The 21,080-nt window shown below is 40.3% G+C and overlaps 2 protein-coding genes across 4 annotated transcripts; one reads left to right on the top strand and one right to left on the bottom strand.

The window, feature by feature from the left end:
• Positions 1 to 83: 83 nt before the first annotated feature.
• Positions 84 to 8,411, bottom strand: trnau1apb (tRNA selenocysteine 1 associated protein 1b). 3 transcript variants are annotated; one of them, XM_073490972.1, is made up of 9 exons: positions 8,229 to 8,411; positions 7,137 to 7,234; positions 6,694 to 6,793; positions 5,776 to 5,828; positions 3,094 to 3,222; positions 2,494 to 2,610; positions 1,802 to 2,102; positions 1,677 to 1,719; positions 84 to 1,197 (listed from the first exon to the last, which is right to left on the bottom strand). In XM_073490972.1, the coding sequence occupies exons 1-9, from the start codon at positions 8,262 to 8,264 to the stop codon at positions 1,061 to 1,063; spliced, it is 1,014 nt and encodes a 337-aa protein (XP_073347073.1). In that variant the 5' UTR covers positions 8,265 to 8,411; the 3' UTR covers positions 84 to 1,060. The 3 variants fall into 3 exon arrangements, with proteins under 3 accessions (XP_073347073.1, XP_073347072.1, XP_073347074.1); XM_073490971.1 differs by having other exon boundaries at positions 1,677 to 1,722; positions 8,229 to 8,401; XM_073490973.1 differs by lacking the exons at positions 7,137 to 7,234; positions 8,229 to 8,411 and having other exon boundaries at positions 1,677 to 1,722; positions 5,776 to 6,020; positions 6,694 to 6,780.
• A 4,732-nt stretch (positions 8,412 to 13,143) lies between these two features.
• On the top strand, positions 13,144 to 19,885 carry ankrd45 (ankyrin repeat domain 45). The gene is made up of 4 exons (XM_073490871.1): positions 13,144 to 13,216; positions 18,897 to 19,064; positions 19,156 to 19,241; positions 19,736 to 19,885. Exons 1-4 carry the CDS (start codon positions 13,144 to 13,146, stop codon positions 19,883 to 19,885), a joined length of 477 nt encoding a protein of 158 aa, XP_073346972.1.
• Positions 19,886 to 21,080: the final 1,195 nt, after the last annotated feature.

Below are 21,080 nucleotides of genomic sequence, written 5' to 3'. Positions count from 1 at the left end.
AATGCTGACAGTATCTAACAAACCCACATGAGAAACATTTCACTCTTCACCTACCTGTGAAGAAAGAAGACAGAAGACCGCAATTCCTCCTAAATTTCAATTTATTGATAAAACGTCTCCAGACAGAAAATATTTACAAAAGACTAGCCATCATACAATAGAGGATAAATGTTGTCTGGTCATCTGATACAGCAAATCAGCTGTCAACCTCACAGTTATTACATGCAGTTTCACAGCGTTTAAAAGGTATTCAGAGGTTGTACCATTCATCTATTACATAGAAAAACATGAAGCTTCTGTCTGGAAAGCAGTAATCAATTACATTTGTGGTTGATTGCAGCTGGGTCGGGTCAGCTCAGTATCATCTTCCATACTTTCGCTTCTAATCAGAAAATTTCATTAAATCTATCAAAAAAAGAAAAAATGGAGGAAAATCCATTCTTTAAAAAAAATAACCAGAGCACAAAGACCGATAGCCTGTATATACAAAATTATTCTAATGACTATCCAAGATTGACAGGAAGTACATGGCCAGTAACAGTTAAGGCATAGTTTCCGCTTGTGTCTTCCAAAGACAATCTCTTCTTTAAGTCAGGGCCATATTCAATGAACCACGTTGGCTTTGCTGGTGTCACCATTTCAATATGGACCAACAAATGTAAATGACAGTGGACTCAGTGACATCTTTAATATTTAAATATTGCCACGTCATTAACTTTCCTATAGCTACTATGTGCCAGTCACCAGCAGAGAAGACTGCTTCAGCACTTCACCCCTAAACTTCATAGAGGAGTCAATGGTTTGCACTGAACAGCAACTTCACTGATTACATTTTGTTTTAATATTACCAACATGGTAAACATTAATATTAAGTGAATATTTGTGTGAATTTGAGAAAGAGTACATCATAATGTACTCTCAGCCTTCAGTTACATAAGCAGTGAGACGGTGCTCTGAAGGTGTCAATGTGGTGTTAGAACATGGCAGATTTGTGGGGGGCACAAAATCATACAAAATGAAATATTTAAGGTTTGGGGAGGGATCAGAAAAGTAGGAATTATCAAGAGAGGAAGGGGATGGGGGAGTTAACAGAGTTCAGGGGTTCCCAGCTACAGTTCATCATGGCGTCATAGAGCTCCTCGCTGCGCTGCATAAAATCTTTGTTCCACTGCTCCACGTCACATTCAGGGATGGCTTCTGTAAAAAAACACCAAGCAATTATATGTACACATTCACAATGGGATATTTATCTGTGAATTCAAACAAAGGCCATGGGCTGAAGAAAATAACATCAAGAATACTGGACAAGACTGGACAGTGTAGAAAAGTAATGGCCAGGACCCTTTTGTGGCACCAGACAAATCTCAAGTAGCCCTTCTAAAGCAGCCCACTGGTCTAGCATTGCACTGCTATAACAGTTTGTTTCATTATGGACAGTTTAAAAACAAATGATCAAAAGTGATACTGTAGAACCAGAAAACACCTTTTTTGTTCCACACATTCTCTTCCTTTCCAAAACATGGTGCCTACATTTCCCACCATACAATTTAGCCCCTTAGAGACATCACTGATTTATCAGATTACATGCAGCTTCCTCCTGAGCCACAAAAGGCTTTATGCTACTTTCTTTACACATGCAGTAGTACTCTCCAATGTACTCTCCAAAGTAGTCTTACCTTCTGCATTGTCCTCCTCCAAACCCGCAGACTCCTCATGGCTCTGCTGGGGAAAGACATTAAACAATGTGAATAATGTCTTAAATGGAAAATATATTTGTTTCTCGTGTATGAAAAACTTTTACCTCCGCAGCTCCTGACATGTCTGTGGTCATGGGTGGCATCCCCATGGGAGGAGGTGGCATCACATGGCCTGGTGGGGGGTATCCATAGGGCCCATAGTTATAGTTGTAGCCACTATTGTAGCCACTGTTGTAGCCGCTGTTGTAGCTGCTGTTGTAGCCGCTGTACTGGTCATAGCCGCCCCACTGAGAGTAGTAACCCCCCTGACCCCCGCTGCTATTGCTGCTGTAGTAGTTGGACTGGGACTGGTTATAGCTGCTGTAATTCTGGCCCTGGCTCCCATGGTAGTTGCTCATCTTCTGGCTGCAAAACAAGTAAGCCAACAATGTTTGAAGCTCATCTAATCCAGCAAGTTTGTTGATTCAAAATCTATCAAATTACAAGATAATGTAGGTCATCAAAATGTGCAAATTATTATTTTCAAGTTTTAAAGTTTTAAAGTGTGTACCAAAATGGAATGTAAATAGATTTAAACTGTGCAAGATGGATAAGAACATACAAAACTAAACACGATAGAATCACATGGAATTAAAGAATTATTTATAGAAGATAGCAGGAACCCTTTCTCCCCCATGCAGTATTACAGTATCTGAGACTTCAATGACTACATACACTATTCTCAAGTACAATTCTGAAGTACATCTCACTTAGCATTTTCTACTTTTTCCATTATGTTTCCTTGTCAGCATCTTACCTTTTTGCCACAGCAATACTGAGCCTGAGCGGCTTCCCTCCCAGCATCGTACCCTGGCACTCCTCAATCGCCTTCTTCTGCTCGCTCTCCTCCCCAAACTTGACGAAGCCATAACCTCTGCAAGTCAAACAGCAGTTAGACGTCCTCTCCACACCACCAAACACTCCATACTTGGCAATCAATAGCCACTTATAATGAGAAACAGAATATAATGGGTATTATTATGGTAGAACTGAAACTTGTTGTTTTACTTTTAACATGAGGTAGCATCACTTGAATTGTGAGTTGCTCTTGCTTAGCCTATATGGGGAAAACAATAGTTTTAGCATACGACGTTAAGAAAACATTTCTTCAGCCTTTTTCGAAAATAGATGAAGTTGTACTGCTGGTCAACGTCCACAGCACTGCTATCTAAACAATCATTACACCACAGAAACAAGGGCACAACTTCATATTATTGTATATTTCTTACAATAATATTCAAACTAGTATATTATACACCAAGAAAATTAACAAATAATATGTAGTTCAAGAAATCTCCTGATGTTAACATTTGTGAATCCAAACGGCTGTCCGGTCCACCTCTAAGAGCTCACATACCTGGAGTATCCATACTGGTCAGTGACCACTTTGGCTCCCTTGCAGGAGAGGTACTTCTTGAAAACCTGGTGCAGTTGGAAGTCGTCCACCTCAGAGGCCAAGTCACCCACAAACACTGAGAACTCTGGCCTAAGACAAGTACAACATCTGGTCAAATAACTAAGCAGCTGTGGTAAGCAGATTACATCACTTGACATTTATGCAGATTTCACACACTCCCTGGAGAACAAAAGGCTTTATACAACCATTCTCACACATCACACTTAGTACTCCCTATCACCTGGAAACAGACTTTGAGGTGTAGCTACATTTGCATGCACTGAATGTTTTTTCTTCTTGCATTTACCATGCTGTGATATCAGAAAAGTTCTTATTAGTATTGACTTCAGCCACATTGTGAAGCCTGCCGACCTGGCTCTACTCTGTTTGACAGGGATTTGCATTTCCACCACAACTGGGCTACATGCTTGAAGGTGTGTCTTAAACCAATGATGTGTTTGTCTCGATCCGCGCAGTACTCTTGAAGAATCTCCGCTAACAAAGTGGCTCTGCTAATTCAGTTACAAACAAGTTTCACTTCCTACACTAGAAACTAATGAGATTCACTTAGAAGCTACAAAAGTACTGAGAGCTGAAAACACTGACTTTTAAAAACACCTTTCTCTCAGGTGTCCTGCACAGACATGAGTAGAGTATCAATTTTAGGGGGAGACAGCCGTTTGTTTTGGGTTTGCCACAGTCGGGAGACATCACTCCTGAGCTCAACCAGAGCCATCTAAAAATATTTATGAAGTTACATTTTGTTTCCTCTGTCCTGTATAACTACACCTTTTGTTTTCCTGCTGAAATGTGTCATGATATTTGGTGCAGGTTCATTTCTTCGACCGTGGAAATTACTGAAAGCAGCCTCTCTAATCATTAAAGAAAACACTCATACATCAATACAACACACACTTGAGACATCACCAGGAAAGCTTGCACTGCTCAACATAATTTAAATGGCAATACAGCCTAGAGGGACCAGTTGAGGTGGAGTGAAATTTCCATGCAAGTGCAGGTCTCTTAATCAGTGAAAATGATTTGTTTGGGTGAATGGCGGGTGGATAATTTTTGTGTACATGTAGGCCTGTCACGATAATCAATAAATCAATTAATCATACGATAAATTAAAATGAGTTCGATAATTTTGCCGGCCTCGATAATTTCCATTTGCATGCTTGTTTGTTTTCCTCGTGTCTCTCACTAGAACCCTCTTGTCAGTCACTAGCCCCATTCACGCAGCCGTTTGCATGCGGGGATACTGCGCCAATTCTCCGCATCCGCCTTTGTGTGAACGTTTCAGATGCGGTGAGGGGTGAAATTTCGCTGCGCCTCCAGAGGTAGTATCAGAGGCGAACCGAGCCGGCGGCGCGGAGCGAGGGCGCGTTGATCTGATGGTGTTGGTGTCTGATAACTCTACAGATCCTTCACTCAACAAAATAAAAATAAATGTCCCACAAAGCAACGTTACAGGACCAAACAACAGGAACGTAGTAACTGGTCGTGTCTTTGGCAACTTATGTGAGGAAAAAAATACTGCAGTTATTCGTGGAGAAGTGTCTGTCAGCCTGTCGGTCTGACCGACTCTTCGTCACATTTCTGCCCGAAAAACAGCGTCTGTCCCCGGCAAAAAACTTTAACTCACCAAGTGTTTGTCGCGCGACGGTCAGTTACTGTTGTCATGGTGACGGTCAGCCCTCCCGACAAGACTCAGTGAACTTAGTGAACCCCGAGAGTGAAATAGTCAGACAGCGTCCAGTTTACTGATGGCGATTATGTAATTATGTAAATTATAGAAAAACGTAACTTTGTCACTTTCCAGGATGTTTGGTGGGTCAGGATCTCAATTACAACACATTATAACAGCATCCATATAATTATAAACAGACAGCTGGTACATGTTTAGATTAACAGGAGGGCAACGGGGAAACACCTTGGAAAAAAAACACATACGTCATCATCATCACGCGTACCGTCACGCCTCCGCATCACTACAGACAATGGTGCTAACATTGTTGCTGCAGTAAGGAACCGTGGCTGGCCATGGCTCAATTGCTTTGGCCACAGCCTCCATCTTTATTTATTTTGGATATTTAAAATGTCTTTTTCACATTCCAATGTTAAATATTCTTTAGAAATAAAGGTTTATTGATCTTTGAAAGGGTGTACTTGCATTATTATGCCATTATCATTATATTAGTTGAAAAATGGTCTCAAAGCGACAATATTATCGTTTATCGCAATAATTTCTAGGACAATTTATCGTCCAGCAAAATTTGTTATCGTGACAGGCCTATGTACATGTAGTTTCGGAGCACATCTGAGCTGATTCACACGTCACCATTCCACATTTATACACAAAGACTAAGTCAAACTGATGTTAGAAACAAACTAAATCTGTACTGTAAAATAATCTCACCTGATCTTTAATTTTCAATAATAAAAAACATTTCAGGGGAAAAGTACTTGAGTAAGGGTTCATTTAATTTACTTTAATCCCATTTCTGGTTAAAGACAAAAGGTTTATTCTGACTTCAAGTTACAAGAAAATCTGACTTGTTTTCTTAATGAAAAGGGTGTAGTATTTCTTAACTTAAAATAGTAACCATAACATGCAAAATGGAAATGTGATTCATATCTTACCCTGCCTCTGGCCGTTTGCCATAGGTGGCATAGTTTAGTTTAAACTTCCGGGGCTGCACAGGGGAGAGAAAACACACACGCTCAGCCATCATCAAAAAGCAAAGACGTGTAGTATAGCACTGATATTGCTGGAAATAAAGAGTGGAGTTAATTATGGTTGTTATTTGGGTTTACATACCTCCACCACCCAGACCAGCCTTTAGCCCATTCCTCAGTTAGTTCCTACCAGAGACTCTATTCAACAGCTTCAAACAAAGTACACTCATGTACAAGCAGCCTTCAGCAGCAGGTACAGGCTGGTGGACAGGGGAGCCCAGCAGCTTGGCCAGCTCACATGGCCAGCAGCATTTCAAATTCATTAGCAAGCAGTTTGGGCTCACAACTTTACACACTATGGAAATGTTCAAGCTGGCTGGATTTTTTGTTTTACATCAAGTAGACTTGCTGTCACTACAGCCAATATAGAATATAGAGTATAGAGTACCTTAATAGTATCTGTAACTGCTATTTGTTATTGCTTCTTTGTAATCGTCTTGATTAAACTGATGTAGCAGTGTAGTGGCAGCCAAAGTAACACAAACAGCAAATCCAGCAGATTTGCCACATTTAACTTATGTATCAAGAATGTGGTGTGTTAACAGAGAGAAAGGATAAACGTGTATTATATTAACTTATAAACATTCAACACTTTTGGTTACAAACGAGGACCAAGACTAGTTGAGCTCCACTATCCACAGTGAAATCAACAATTAAAAACTGCTTCACAGCATAACTCTAATACTGGGAAAAAAAGGAAGGCGGTATTAAATTGTCAATAATAAATAATATATTCATGGAGAAACAATAATTATGTATTGCAGTAAGGATTGTATAAAAGATATATGAGCAAGTATTTTGCAATTTCACCATAGAACTGACCGGGTTTGATCCAGGAACTAGTTTTCCGTTGAGTCTTTGGACACAGCGGTCAACACTTGCTTCATCTGCCAGCTCCACAAAGCAGTATCCTGCTGAGCCACTGCACAAGAGGAGACAAATGTTAGGGACACATAGAGAGAGAACGTATTCTGTAAGAGCACTGTAACAGGAATTACATTCACATTATAAAAGCCAGCAAACCTGCTGTCTCATTTTGGTCAAGGGTAAGCATTAGCCTAGTCTTCAAACAACACTTGGTGTAACCACTTTCCTGGTTTCCTGTAGCTGTTTATGGTGGAGGTGAGTCAACACTTGTCAAAGCTGTCCACCTCTACTACAAGTTTTTATGTGGGAAAACCTACAAGCACATCTTCTATTGTATCAGTTGTCTTCAAGGATTTAACACAAAGACTGCTGTATGGCATGAGGTGCTCTGTACCCACCCTGTTATTCTGTGAGTGATGATCTTGACTCCAAACGGTGATTCTCCCATAGCACTAAAGGCCTGCTTGATGAAGTTCTCATCCATGTATGGGTCCAACTAAACACACGTGAAAAGAGTTTTTAAATGCATCAGGTTCAATTTGAATCAAAAACAAAACTTCATAACAGCACAGAAGATTGTGTGCAACTTTGTAATGTCAAAACTGTTAAATATGTATATATGAGGCCAAAACGAGCGTGGTCCAGGGGTCCTTTCCAACACTGGCTGGTGCTCCACCAGCAGCTCCAGTGTTCTTAGAAAATGCTTGTTGCACAACCAAAAAATTCATTTTTTTCCATAATTTAATTCAAAAAGTCAAATCTTTATATAATCTAGATTCATTACAAATAAAGTGAAATATTTCAAGCCTCTTTTGTTTTAATCTCTATTACAGCTCATAAAGATCCAGTACCTCAAAATATTAGAATATCATCTAACACCAATTAGAAAAAGGATTTCTAATACAGAAATGTCGACCTTCTGAAAAGTCCGTTCATGTATGCACTCAGTACTTGGTCGGAACTCTTTAGCACGAATGAAACACTGCATCAGAGCGTTGTGGCTGGAGGCGGTCAGCCTGTGGCTCTGCTGAGGTGTGATGGAGCCCAGGTTGCTATGATAGCGGCCTTCAGCTCTTCTGTATTGTTGGGTCTGCTGTCTCTTATCTTCCTCTTGACAAAAGCCCTTAGATTCTCTATGGGGTTCAGGTCAGGCTAGTTGGCTGGCCAACTGAGAACAGTAACACTAGTAGCACTGTGGGCAGGTGCCAAGTCCTGCCCGAAAATGAAATCAACATCTCCACACTGTAGGGACGTGTTGGTTTCCTTTTCGAGCAGGACTAGTAACTGGTTTGGATAGTATTGGTGTTAATGAAAGGCGTTGGGCCAAGTTGTACCAACGAAGTACCTTACAACAGAGTTCAGCCTAACCTTTTATGACAGGGGTCACTTATCCGGGCTAACTTTACGTAACCGAGCTAGCAACCAGCGTGCGTAGCTGAGCTAAGCTAAGCTAACGTTCCCACACTGAAAGAAAGAGACTTCAAACTTACATCACCCATCCACAGGCTCGTCTGTCTGTTAAACATCTTGGCGTTTGGAGCAGAGATGAAACTTTGGAGGGATTCGCTGGTGTCTGATGTGGGGTGCAAAAAGCCTAATTTTGCGACGTTAAAAGTTCTCCATACGTCCAAGCTACGTCCATGCAATCCGGGTTCTTCTTCTTCTTGGTGTGTTATGGCGGCTGGCAAACAACAGTTTGGTGCATTTCCGCCACCTACTGGTAGAGTGTGGATCGGGAATCTACTTTACATTTAGTCATTCTGATAATGAAAAGAAAATATTAATAATAATACAACAATAATTAATTCAATAAAATAAATTAATAAAATTAGGTTACAGTCACTCAATTAAGTTCGCGCTCCTGAGATACTGTAGCAAGGCTTGATAACATTTCTCACCTGAACGTCTTTGTAAAATGTCTCATACATCAAAACTCAACTTCATAGCTTTAAGGCTCTGTATACATTCCCTTCTCTCAGCATCATCTTCTGTACAATTGAGTATACCATGTTCCTTAGTCTCCTCTTGGTCCCAAAATTCACATCTTCCTGAATTATGTTTCTTAACTTTAAATAAAGTGCTATTGAGTATGACCAAAATGTAGTCTTGATATAACTGTTTCTTCTCATCACACCTACTTTCCTTTGAATTCTGTAAAAACATCTTCCTGTTCTTTCTTCTTCCTACTGCTATACTACCACTGTAATAATAATAATGATAATAATAATAATAATAATAATAATAATAATAATAATAATAATAATAGAGAAAGTAGCTGTAATAATAATAATAATATGACACTTTAAATAGCTTTAATTATACCATTAACTGCTATAATATTATTATCATTACATTGCCATCAACACTATCAACAGTTAATTTCATAATGCTATATGTAAAATTAACTATAAAATGATCATATATTGAAAACTAAAGTGATAGTTTAATAATAAAGATAATAATAATATATCCCCACTCTGCGGGCGGTCTTGTGTTCTTCCTCCCTTATCCAATATATATATTCTTGAGAAGATTTGTGCTTGAGTTAAACAGTCTGATGGCTGTGGGGATGAATGATCTACGGTAGCGCTCCTTCTTACACAGTGGGTGTAGAGTCTGCTGCTGAAAGAGCTGCTCAAGGCTTCCACAGTCTGGTGCAGGGGGTGAGAGGTGTTGTCTATGATTGACGTCAGCTTGGCTGACATCCTCCTCTCACCCACCACCTCTATGGAATCCAGCGGACAGTCCAAGACAGAGCTGGCCCTCCTAACCAGTTTGTTTAGTCTCTTCCTGTCCCTGTCCATGCTGCTACCTCCCCAGCAGACCACTGCATAAAGGAGCGCTGATGCCACCACAGTGTCATAAAATGTAATGTCCTGATGTGATTGTGTGATTGTGATGAGCACAAAGAAAAAGGTAAACAGCAATCACAATGTTTTACTATGATTGGATAGGCTCGGTTGCACAGCGTCTCCTCTGGATGCAAAACATGTTTGGTGAACATGAAGCAGTCTTTGGTTCATCCAGCAAGGTTGAAGACTGTGGTCTAGGTGAAAGCAAAATTTGAACGTTTGGGTGCTGCGTGAAAGCTAGTGCTTCCAGCAACGCATTACGTAGGTCTGCAGTGTGTATCAGGCGTGCAGGCCTTCAGGTGTGACTTTCTGGACCACTGGGGTTTGCCACACTTTTCCTTTGTTTTCAGGCTTTGTCAGTGCATGGAGGCCGCATGTTAGGCTTTGGTTTTTCAGGCAGGCCTCTCTATTGTTAGGCCTTCATGTGGTGAGGTCCCAGCACTGATCATCACTCTCTCTACTCCATGGATAATCATAAAGGCCATGAGGTGAAGTGGGGCAGGAGCGTTCACATACCTGTTGCGTACAAGATTTTTAGCAGAGTAGACCATACATGAATGCAGATTTGGTTTTGATGGAACAGCGCTGGTTATACATTCCCATCACTATACTTCTACTTCCATCTCAGACCCTCAGTCCTTTAGAATGTGATGTTGATGAAGGTTCTCAGTCATCCAGGTCATTCTAAATGCTGTGTCGTTACAGTCGTTAAGGACACGTGTGAGCTCTGAGTTTCAGAGTCGTTAGGGCCACTTGTGGGTCGTTGACCCAACCGGCCTTCATGTGGGTTGCTAGGGCTAAGTGAGCCCAGGAGTGAATGGTTGTTAAGCTGTCTGGGGAGGGAACTCAGTACTGCATTGTAGGTGGGTGATAAGCAATGTCTTAGGCCACCTCCTCTGTTCAAAGACGGTCGTTCCAGTTTGACATCGATGGCTTCTTTTACTCCTCTTTCAAACCATCTGTCTTCTATGGACAAGATGTTTACATTGTTGTCCTCAAAGGAATGATTTTTCTCCTTCAGATGTCAGTGGACAGCAGAGTCTTGGCCTGAGGAGTTGGCCCTCCTGTGTTGTTCCATTCGTTTATGGAGAGGTTGTTTTGTCTCCCCATGTACAGATCTGTGCAGTCCTGGCTGCATTGAACAGCATAAACTACATTACTCTGTTTATGCCTGGGTGTTTTGTCCTTAGAATGTACAAGTTTCTGCCTCATCCTTCTGAGTTTCTCAGACTTTCCCACGACAATGACGATGTTGTTCCTTTTTTCCCTCTCCTCTTTGTCTGCTCCGGATCTTTTAGAGGTTTCGACAAAGGTCCAGTTTGGGTAGCCACAGGTTTTAAGTGCTCCCCTGATGTGCTTCTGTTCCTTCTGCTTCCCCTCTGATCTAGTGGGCACGGTCTCAGCCCGATGGTTTAGGGTTCTGATGACCCCCAGCTTGTGCTCCAGTGGGTGATGAGAGTTAAACAGTAAGTACTGATCTGTGTGTGTAGGTTTTCTGTTCACCTCAATGTTGAGGCTTCTGTCTTCTTCATTGTCTACTGCACAGTCCAAGAAGGGCAGACGTCTCCTCTGATATCTTCCCATGTGAACTTGATGTTATTGTCCACAGCATTTATATATTCTGTGAAGGCTTCCACTTCCTTTGCTCTGATTTTGACCCAGGTGTCGTCCACATACCTGAACCAGTGACTAGGAGCAGTTCCTGTGAAGGTAATCAAGGCTCTGCTCTCAACTTCTCCCATGTAGAGGTTGGCCACTATTGGGGCTCTGTTTCTATCTGTAGAAACCTTCACTGTACTGGAAGTAGGTGGTCATCAGACAGACGTCAAGTAAGACACAAATGTGGTCTGGAGTGAAGTTTGTTCTGCAAGTGCTATCCTGTAGCAGACGTTTCTTCACCATCTTTACCGCTTCTTGAGTGGGAATGCATGTAAATAGTGATATTAAACCATTGTTTTGTCTGGGTCCAGTGTTATTTCTCTCACCTTGTTGTCGAAATCCTGTGAGTTTTTGATGTAGTGTTGAGTGTAACCTCCCAAAGGAGCTAGGATACTGGCTAGGCGCTTGGATATGCTATAGGTAACTGAGTTGATGCTGCTGATGATGGGTCTGAGTGGTGCTCCTTCCTTGTGTATCTTGGGGAGTCCATAGATACATGGGATGGCTTCCCTGGGGTACAGTCGGCAATATCATGGCCTGTTAATAGCTTTGTACTTTTCCAGTATTTGCAGATATTCTATAACCTTCTTTTTGTAGCTACTGGTATGATCTCGCCTCAGTCTCATAGGTGTTAGTATCACCAAGCACATTGGTGACTGTTAAGCACTACAGTGCATCTCCCTTTGTCTGCCGGTAAGATGGTGATGTTCCGGTCTTGTTTGAGTGATGCCAGAGCCTTCCTTTCCTCAGTGGTGAGGTTGGAGGGGGGTGCTTTTGCATTAGCAAGAGCGGCTGATACCTTCACCCGTAGCTGTTCTGCCTCTGTGTCTGCCAGCTTGTTGTTTCTGATGACTGACTCTGTTGCTGTGATGAGATATACTACCGGTATCTGTCCGGATGTGCTGTGTTGTTGATGTCCTTATTTCTCCAGGTGAGGTGTTAACCTGGATCATGGTTCAGGTGCTTTGTCTTTTCACAGCCTCTCTGGCACCACGACTCACCTCCACAGGGTCCAGACCACATTCACTGAGCCTCTCTATTCTGGATTTTGGCTTTGAGAAACAATGTGGCTTGGACTGTGATGTTTTTTTTTTATTAGTTTTTTTTTTAGTTAGTTCAATAAAAAGGTGAAATGAAAAATAAATAGGCTCTCTTTTTTGCCACAGTGAATAAATATGGGAGCCCATTTCTGTCAAAGTTTGATGAAAAATTAGCCTTGATAAAATATATATAAGATATATTTCCAAGGTATGTCAGAATTATGAGATAAAAAGTCAAAAATAATGAAATTAGAGTCATAGTTATGACATACAATGATGAAATTATGGATACAATGCCATAAATGTGAGCTAAAAGTCATAATTGTGAGAATAAAAGTCAACAGTGTGTGATATGAAAAGTCATAAAATGACATAAAGGATTTTTTAATCGTATAATTTAGTTTTTTATCTCATAATTATGACTTATGAAGATGTTTAGCACATCATTCTGACTATTTCATAATTTTGACTTATGACTTTTCACTTGACTTATTTTCACCTTCATGCATTTCTACTTGATATTGCAAAAGAGGTGGCTGTCATGCAAAGTGTGTCATGGGGTCAGCCCATCAGCCTTTTGCCTTCTGGTTGATCGACTTCACAGTGCATAGATGGATTACTTCTGCCTTGCTCCCTACAGGTGAGTCACGTAGTCTTGTAACCGTGGCAACAGTAAATTCCAGTGTCGGACAGGACGCAAGATGACATCAATACAGAAAGAAATCTTTGATTGTGTACTCTGTGGGGACTTGGAAGGCATTATTTCGCATTTTGAACGTGAAGGTTCAGAGGAGGAAAAAGATTTGTTCGGACTGAAGGACGAGGCAGGGAGAAATGCCCTGTTAACTGCCTGCATGTTGGAGAGGAGCGACATCCTCCGAGAACTGGTCAGACACGGAGCCCAGGTGGACGTGCAGACAGTCCGGGGTGAGCCAGCTGTGTGGGCTCAGTGAACTAAAACTGTCACGTAATTACGTTTGAAAATACACCGAAATAATTGCAAAACCAAAACTTTAAGTCTGCATGGAAAACATTGACCTAAGTTTTTTTTTACCCGGGGAAGGATGGCCATTAGGTCAGTAATCAGTTATGGAATGCGAGGCCGGCTCTACGCATGTGACAAACTGAAGACAAATGACCTGTGTCTGACAGACCCCTACGTAAAGCCCCGCCCCAGGCTGTAGTTCTGCACTGTTTTGTTTCATACAATCACAGCGTGTTTTTTACAAAGACAGCTTACTTATTTTCTGCTCCAGCTTCCAGCAGCTCACAAAGAGAAAGTTAATGCTGTGTAATGCATCCCTTTTTCAGAGCTTTTAAAAAGTGTAGTGCTGCAGCTGCTCCTGCATGTACTAGTAGTAGTAGCAATGATGCTGCTGCTAGTACATCAGAGACAGCAGCTAGCATAACTCCACCGTTATCATCAGCAAGCACTGCTTCTCCTGCACCTCCCTCCATCCCCACAACAAGTGCTGCCCCAAAGCAGCCTGCTCAGCTACCCAGTGACGTAAATGGCAATGCACCATCTCAGCCAATACTGGGTAGTTACCCAAAGCGTGCATTTGGTTCAACATTGAGATCATTCAATCCTGCCTGGTACCGCACACGACCATGGCTAGAGTATTCTGTGGTGCGAGACGCCTGCTTCTGTTTCCCCTGTCGGAAATATGGCAGCACTGTTAATGAGAGGGATGTTGTTTTTACCTTAACTGGTTTTAACAACTGGAAAGCAGCACTTGATCGAGACAAGGGGCTACAGAGGCATGTGTCCAGCCACAACCATGTGCATGCTTCAACTGTATGGACTCAGCACAAAAGCAGAGAGGCTACAGGGGGAACTGTTGACTCCCTGTTGGTTGGTAAAACACAACTTGAAAAAAACCATTACTATGTCAAGAGTGTGGGCAGTGCTGTTAAGTTTCTCTGTGTAAATGAGTTGGGGCTCCGTGGGACTGCAGAAACTTTGAGGCATGATGCAGCTGACGACGACATTGCTTCAGGTCTCTTTCTAAAACTGATGGAGTATACCTTAGAGAAGGATGAGAAGCTAGCAAGCATTGCTAAGGGTATCCCAAAGAATGCAAAATACACATCTAAGGATATCCAAAATGAAATTATTGAAACACTGGCAGACATGGTGCTTGGAGAGATCAGGAAAAAATATGAAAATGCAGATTCTGCGGGGTTCTGCCTCAAAAGTGATGGGACCAGAGACAGGTGCAATGTGGAAAATTTGTCTGTGATGATTCGCTTTGTCAGCAATTCCATGCCAGAGGAGCATCTTATCGGGTTGCTTGACTTGCATCAACTTGATGCAGAGTACATCACCTCTGAGATATTGACACACCTTTCTGATGCTGGCTACAGTGCTGACAACATACTTAGCCAGTGTTATGATGGGGCTTCTGTGATGAGTGGGGTAAGAGGTGGTGTACAAGCTCTGCTCCAAAAGAAGCTTGCTAGATATGTCCCATATATCCACTGCTACAACCACCAACTGCACCTAGTAGTTGTGCATGCCATGCAGAGTGAACCATGTGCAAAAAGATTTTTTGACCTCTCTAGTTCACTCTAGAAGTTTTTTCAGCACCACCATGTGTCCAAGAAATATGATGCACCTAATCTTAAAAGGCTGCTTGAAATCCGATGGACAAGCCACTATGAGGTGACAAGGTGCATTGTTGAAAATCAAGACCATATTCTCAGTATCCTATCTGAGATGACAGAGGACGATGATGCTGCAGTTGACCTGTGCACTGAGGCATCAGGCCTGCAATGTCAAATTAAGAGGCATCACTTCTTTGAGACTGGAAAGTTTCTAGTGCGGGTGCTTGGTGTCTTGAAACCAGCAAATGCAATTCTACAGTCTCAGTCTGTGGATATGTGCAGTGCTTCTGAGGTTGTTGGTGCAGCACTGGAGTCCCTAAAAAACATGCGTGAAGATGAGTGTTGGGCAGAGTTATCTCAGGCGGCTGCTGGAGATGATTCACATCCTCCAAAGAGAAGGAGAACAATGAGCAAACACCTTGGTCAAAGTGTTGTGCTCTCAACTGTGGGCCATACAGACTCTGATGATCCTATCCTTAATCCCCATCAGTCTCTGAAAAGGTCTCTGCTCAACATCCTTGACAGGGCCATTTCAGAAATGGAAACTAGATTTTCACAGAGAAATGTTGACCTGATGAAAGCCATATCTAGTCTTGCACCCAAATCTAGTGCATTTCTAGATTCAACCCAGTTGCACCCTCTGGCTGTGCTGGCTGGCACAGTGGCAGACAATGCAAGTCTGAAAAATGAAATCCTTGTGGCAAAACAGTTGTTGCTCAAGAAAGGGCCAAATGAAACAGACCTGTCCACTGTGTGTAAACACCTGCATGAGTACAAGGAAGCCTTTCCTGAGTTGCATAAATTGTATGTAACAGCCCTGGTAATTGGTGTGTCTTCAGCAGCATGTGAGAGTTCCTTCTCCACATTGTCACGGGTTCTAACCCCCTATCGTCACACTGTTACACAAGAGAAAGAGGAATCTGGTGATCTTGGCCCATGAGAAGTCCATAACAAACAACTTGGACATGGATGAATTTGTGAGAGTTTTTGCAAAGGGAAACAGGAGACTGTTGTTGTAGAGTGGAGTGGAGAGAAAAAAGAGGAGTGGAGAGAAAGGAGAGTTTTTGAGCTGTTAAGTTGCCAACAAAAAATTAAAAAAATGTTCTGCTCTATATCTGTTGTGTTTTATAAATTACTTTGAGAAGAATTTTTTTTTATTATTCATAAGACTACCTTTCAGTTTTGTAAATATTGACTATAGTGTGTGAAGTCCAACTTTAGGTTAAGATTTATTTGAGAAATAGGCCATCCAGTTAAGTTAAATGTTATGTTGTTAGTTGATAAAATCTGGATGAAGGATATTTTATTTTATTTATTTATTTTATTTTTATTTTTCAGTTCCCCCCCTGAGGGATTGCCACCTTATTGTGGTCAGGGGGTTTGCGTGCCTCAGTGACCTTAAGAGCTATACCAGCAGGAGCTTAGTCTTCAGGTGGGACACCCAAGTTGGACAGGTCTGAAGGTAGAGGCCTGACAAAGTGCAATCCACTTCTCCAGGTTGGGGTTGGACACATAGCTAACAACCCAATTCAATGAAGAAACACTGTTACTATAAGCACAGAAAAAAAAGTGCTGGAGCATGATGTGTACACATGATGCCCCCTTCACATTTCTGACTGCCCCCTCATATATGCCTGTCTAGAACCGGCCCTGATGGAATGTAACGAAGTACTGTATTTGAGTACTATTTTGAGGTTATTGTTGTGTCTGCGACTTAGTAGCCTACTTCCCCTCCAAAGGCAAATATTGTACTTTTAACTCCACTACATTTATTTGTTCTTTAATACTCTCATATAGGAATTACTGTGTGGAAGTGTGGGAAAACTCATTAAACAAACACGGATCCAATCTCCATCCTAAATAAAAACACTTACAGAGAACCAGCCAACCCTATATTTATTCAACTAAATAGGTCTACACACATTTAAAGAGATGGTTGACTTTAAAACTGTTCAAATAGTGTACAGAGTAATAAATCACCAATAGCCTCACAGAATCGAAGAGTTGTTTCAATTGTAAAAAAGTAAGTATGAATTAAGGGGAAACTGTATGTTCAAAAAACAATCACTAAGGACTAATTCAAAATATTACTGCATCACAACTAAAGTTAAATTATGGAAGACTAAAGAAATGCAAACATGTGGGACACTTATCAAATTTAAAAGGCTCTTTAAAAATAATAGAAGATAGGAGATGGACTTGCAGAGTTTTGCTCTTGGATTGTTTCAATGTTTGCAGTTATTTTGTTTGTTTTACTCTTGTTTTTGTTCTTTGATTTACTGAGATGGGTATCATGGACGCTGGTGGTGGATAGTTGAGTTCTCTTTTTCAATAGTAAAGCCTAAAGATAAGTATAGACAAAGGTTGTAGGACTAGAAAGGGTTTTTAACGTCTTCTTACTCATTTTCAAACATGGATTGCTTTATTTGAATAATTTACTGGAACCCCTTTTACTGTTTTTATAAATGTAATAATGGTCAATATAATTTGGCTTTTTTGACAAAAAACTTCCCCCCAAAAAAGCTTTAATTTCAAAGTGAAAACAGATTTCTCCAAAGTAATGTAAATTAATTAATAATACATAATGTAATGTTTTTTATATATACTGTATATACATACAGTGTATATATATGTATATATATGTATATATATATATATATATATATATATATATATATATATATATATATACATACATATTAGGGATGCAACGGTAGAGTTTTCCCACAGTTCGGTATGCATCACAGTAGCAACGGCAATATTGCATGTACAAATAATTAAAAGCAGATATAGTCAAACCACAAACCTTATTATAAAAATTATCCTTATCCTAATTGCCTTCCATAAAAACATATGCAGTATCCAATCAAGTTAAACAGCAAACATTATTGTAGTATTGTATTGTACTGTATTGTATTGTTTGCCTTTGTGTATTGAACTTAACAGGGCGTATTGAACGGTTCGATAAAATATTGAATATTGTTGCATCCCTAATATATATATACATATATATGTATGTATATGTATATATATATATATATATATATATATATATATATATATATATATATATATATATATATATATATATATACATATATATATATATATATATATACAGTATATATATAGCAGCTGAATTAGTGAACAACACTGATTCTAATAATTAGAAAAATGCTGAATCAGATCCAATAATCGTCCAGCAATCAACTCCTGTGCCAGCTCAGGAAGTTCAACATGCTATATGTGCATCATTGTTTGGTTTGGTTCAACCACCAAATAGGACAGATACAAACTACAACAATCAGGACTGCATTTAAAAAAATCACTTGAGCCCTATCTCTCCTTCATTGAGGAATTACACATTTCCAGAGAAAGGAAACGGGCAGTAAATATCATTGCAGACCCATCACACCCTGGACACAACATGTTCGAACTTCTCCTCTGGTAGGCTTCTCCTCTGGTAGTATGCTAAAACAAACAGACACAAGAACAGTTTCTTCCTCCAGGTTTTTAGTGTGATGAATGGGTAAATCAGCCAAACAGGTTGGTAACCCTCCAACACCAAAACATCCACTTACTTCAATTAGATGATATGTTCAGGTTTGAAATGCACCGTCACTGTTTTTATATATCCTGCAGGCTGTATATAGTTTTGTTAGACATGTATAGATGTATATACTGTACATTATCATCAACGTCATATATATCCATTCAGTATTTATTTTTCTTTGCACTGGTACAATGAGTACTCATTGTTTACAACCTACAGAAAGAATTGACTTATACAGTATATGTATATATGTATATGTATACATATTTTTTCTCATACTTGTGTACATAATAATCCTGTCTATTCTTTAACTTTATTTGTTCAGCTTTGTTGTCCATGTTCTTAGCTCATATGTCTAAACCTGTGTATTTTCAATAAGAGCAACAAACAAACAAAGTCACATTTTCATGTATACCTGGCCTCAGTTTAATGTTCTTTATTCCACAGGTTATTCATCACTGCACCTCGCTGCTTGTTGGGGCCACCTGGAGACCGTGAAGACTCTGCTTGAACTGGGAGCTGACCCAAACACCAAGACCTTCAGAGGGGAGAGACCTGTAGACCTGGCCAGGAGATACTCCAAGACAGACTGCGCTGATTGTCTCCTCCTGGCAGGTGTGATGTTATGACATTGTCTTTGGCAACCTTTGATAAGTAAAAATTGATATGTTTTTTTAACCTGTATGTGTGTTTTATCTCTGTGCAGAAGCTAAACAGTCCCTGATGTCGTATGTTTCCTTTGTTAAAGAATGTCTTTCTGACCCAGAGAGGAATTTCACAAAGGAGGAAAGGGTAACATATTTCTTTACATCAGGATTCAATAATTTTTTGTCACAAGTTAAAGATGATTTATTAAAGGAACAGTTCACCCAAAAATGAAAATTCAGTCTTCAGTTACTGAAAATGTTCAGATATGAAAAGGTGACCCCTAAGTTTTGATGGTCAGGGATTACAACGATATCATATACAACATCATAAATTGTTCAGATTAACAGTTAATGGTGAATTCAAGTACGTTGTGATAACAGAACTAGATAGTTCAGGTGGTATGTCAGAAAATCTTGCACTTTTTCATAGAAGCATTAAACTTTGTATCTGAAAATGTTCAGGGCCCCAAACTGTACACCTGTGCCAAGTTTCATGCTTTTATGAAAAAGTGAACCTCAAATTGTCGCATATCATCTGGACTATTAGACAAGCTTTCAGTTCTCTTATATTGATGCAGAGAAAGATACATTGACTCAAGTGCATTTCTTTACCATGTGTTTCTGGTCTCTTCTGCACAGAACATCTACACACGTGTTTGTTCTGCCAAGTCAGACTGGATTCAGAGTGTTGAAAACTCAACAGTCTCAGACTTCATGGCTCAACAGAAAGACATGGAGGAGACTCTTCAGCCCATTCTCAGCAAGCTGACAGCTCAGTGTAATTACTAATATGATTGTTCAGCAGTGGGATTTTTAGAATTCTTTTCTGAACACAAGCATATGTCCCCCCAATGTAGGAACCATCTGAAATTATAGTTACTATGGGGGATAGGATTAAGCCTATCCTTAATGTTTTACCATCTCAGTATGATTTATTAAGTGTGTAATTGCATGTTTTGATAATCGTTTTTTGTCATTAATGGATTAACTGTTGTATTTGTGTTTGCAGCAGCTGAGGTACCTGTCGAACCAGCATGGAAGGTCTGAAGCAGAAGATCTGTACAGTGTCATTGCTCCAATAAATGTCCGAAAAATGTTAGATTGTTTTCTGTGTTTAATGTTTGGAAATGGATCTTCATTTGGAAATTAAAGAACGCACCTTCTGAAGAAATTGCAGTGTGAATGCCGGATGTTGAAAAGCTGATGCTAAACTTCATTGCTAGTTTCAAAGGTTGAATAATACCAATTGTGTACGAAAAATGTAGGATTCGTCAAGGTTTGTTGAAAAGCTGACACTGAACTGAATTGCTGGTCTTAATTTTGAGGATGAAGTATTCAAAATATACCATAGGCTGGAAGCTAAACTGCATTGCCAGCCTGAATTTGTATAGAGAATCTGCTGAGGGAGTTTGAAGAGTTGTCATAGTGGGAAACAGTCAGTTAGTATAACTGACTTGAAGATGCAAAATATTTTTTTATTGTGAAACAAACAGAAAAACAGAAAACCTGAGTGCGTATAACTATTCCCCTGCTGCCACCACCATGGTTTATTGTGGGGATGGTGTTCTCAGCGTGATGAAGCTTTTTAGGTATGACAGCCTACTGGATTAACCCAAGCAATTTCCAGCGTGAAAAGCTGTAGTTGCCTGCAAAAGAATAAAAGGACGACACACGTATGATGTTATAGCCAGTGAAATTGAACAGGTTCACTCAACGTTTGGTCTGTCACACAAGGTGACCGCTACTGTAACTGACAATGGGTCAAATTTTATTAAAGCGTTCAAGATGTTTGAGCCTGGACCGTCAGATTCAGACGAGGAGGGCGGTGGAGATGAAGATGTGGTGTTCACAGATGTTGAAGAAGTCCTCTCCAGTGGTACCCCAGAGGGACAGTATTCCCTACCCCCTCACTTGAGGTGTGCACTGAACTTGATTTCTACTAATGATGTTGACAAATGGCTGCCAGCGAACCCTGAATCCGGAT

The sequence above is a fragment of the Pagrus major genome, chromosome 21 (assembly GCF_040436345.1).
Source record: "Pagrus major chromosome 21, Pma_NU_1.0".
Classification (NCBI taxonomy): domain Eukaryota; kingdom Metazoa; phylum Chordata; class Actinopteri; order Spariformes; family Sparidae; genus Pagrus; species Pagrus major.
The sequence above is the reverse complement of the archived record's forward strand: the minus strand, read 5'-3'. Positions and strand labels throughout refer to the sequence as shown.

Excerpts from the sequence above, each read along its gene's own strand:
- trnau1apb (XM_073490971.1), bottom strand. The coding sequence starts at position 8,264 with ATGTTTAACAGACAGACGAGCCTGTGGATGGGTGAT. Across the intron at positions 5,829-6,693 it reads TAGTTCCTGGATCAAACCCG|CCCCGGAAGTTTAAACTAAA; the intron begins GTCAGTTCTATG and ends TCCCCTGTGCAG. Across the intron at positions 2,103-2,493 it reads AGTATTGCTGTGGCAAAAAG|CCAGAAGATGAGCAACTACC; the intron begins GTAAGATGCTGA and ends CTTGTTTTGCAG.
- ankrd45 (XM_073490871.1), top strand. The coding sequence starts at position 13,144 with ATGTTGGAGAGGAGCGACATCCTCCGAGAACTGGTCAGACACGGAGCC. Across the intron at positions 13,217-18,896 it reads GGACGTGCAGACAGTCCGGG|GTTATTCATCACTGCACCTC; the intron begins GTGAGCCAGCTG and ends TTTATTCCACAG. Across the intron at positions 19,065-19,155 it reads TGATTGTCTCCTCCTGGCAG|AAGCTAAACAGTCCCTGATG; the intron begins GTGTGATGTTAT and ends ATCTCTGTGCAG.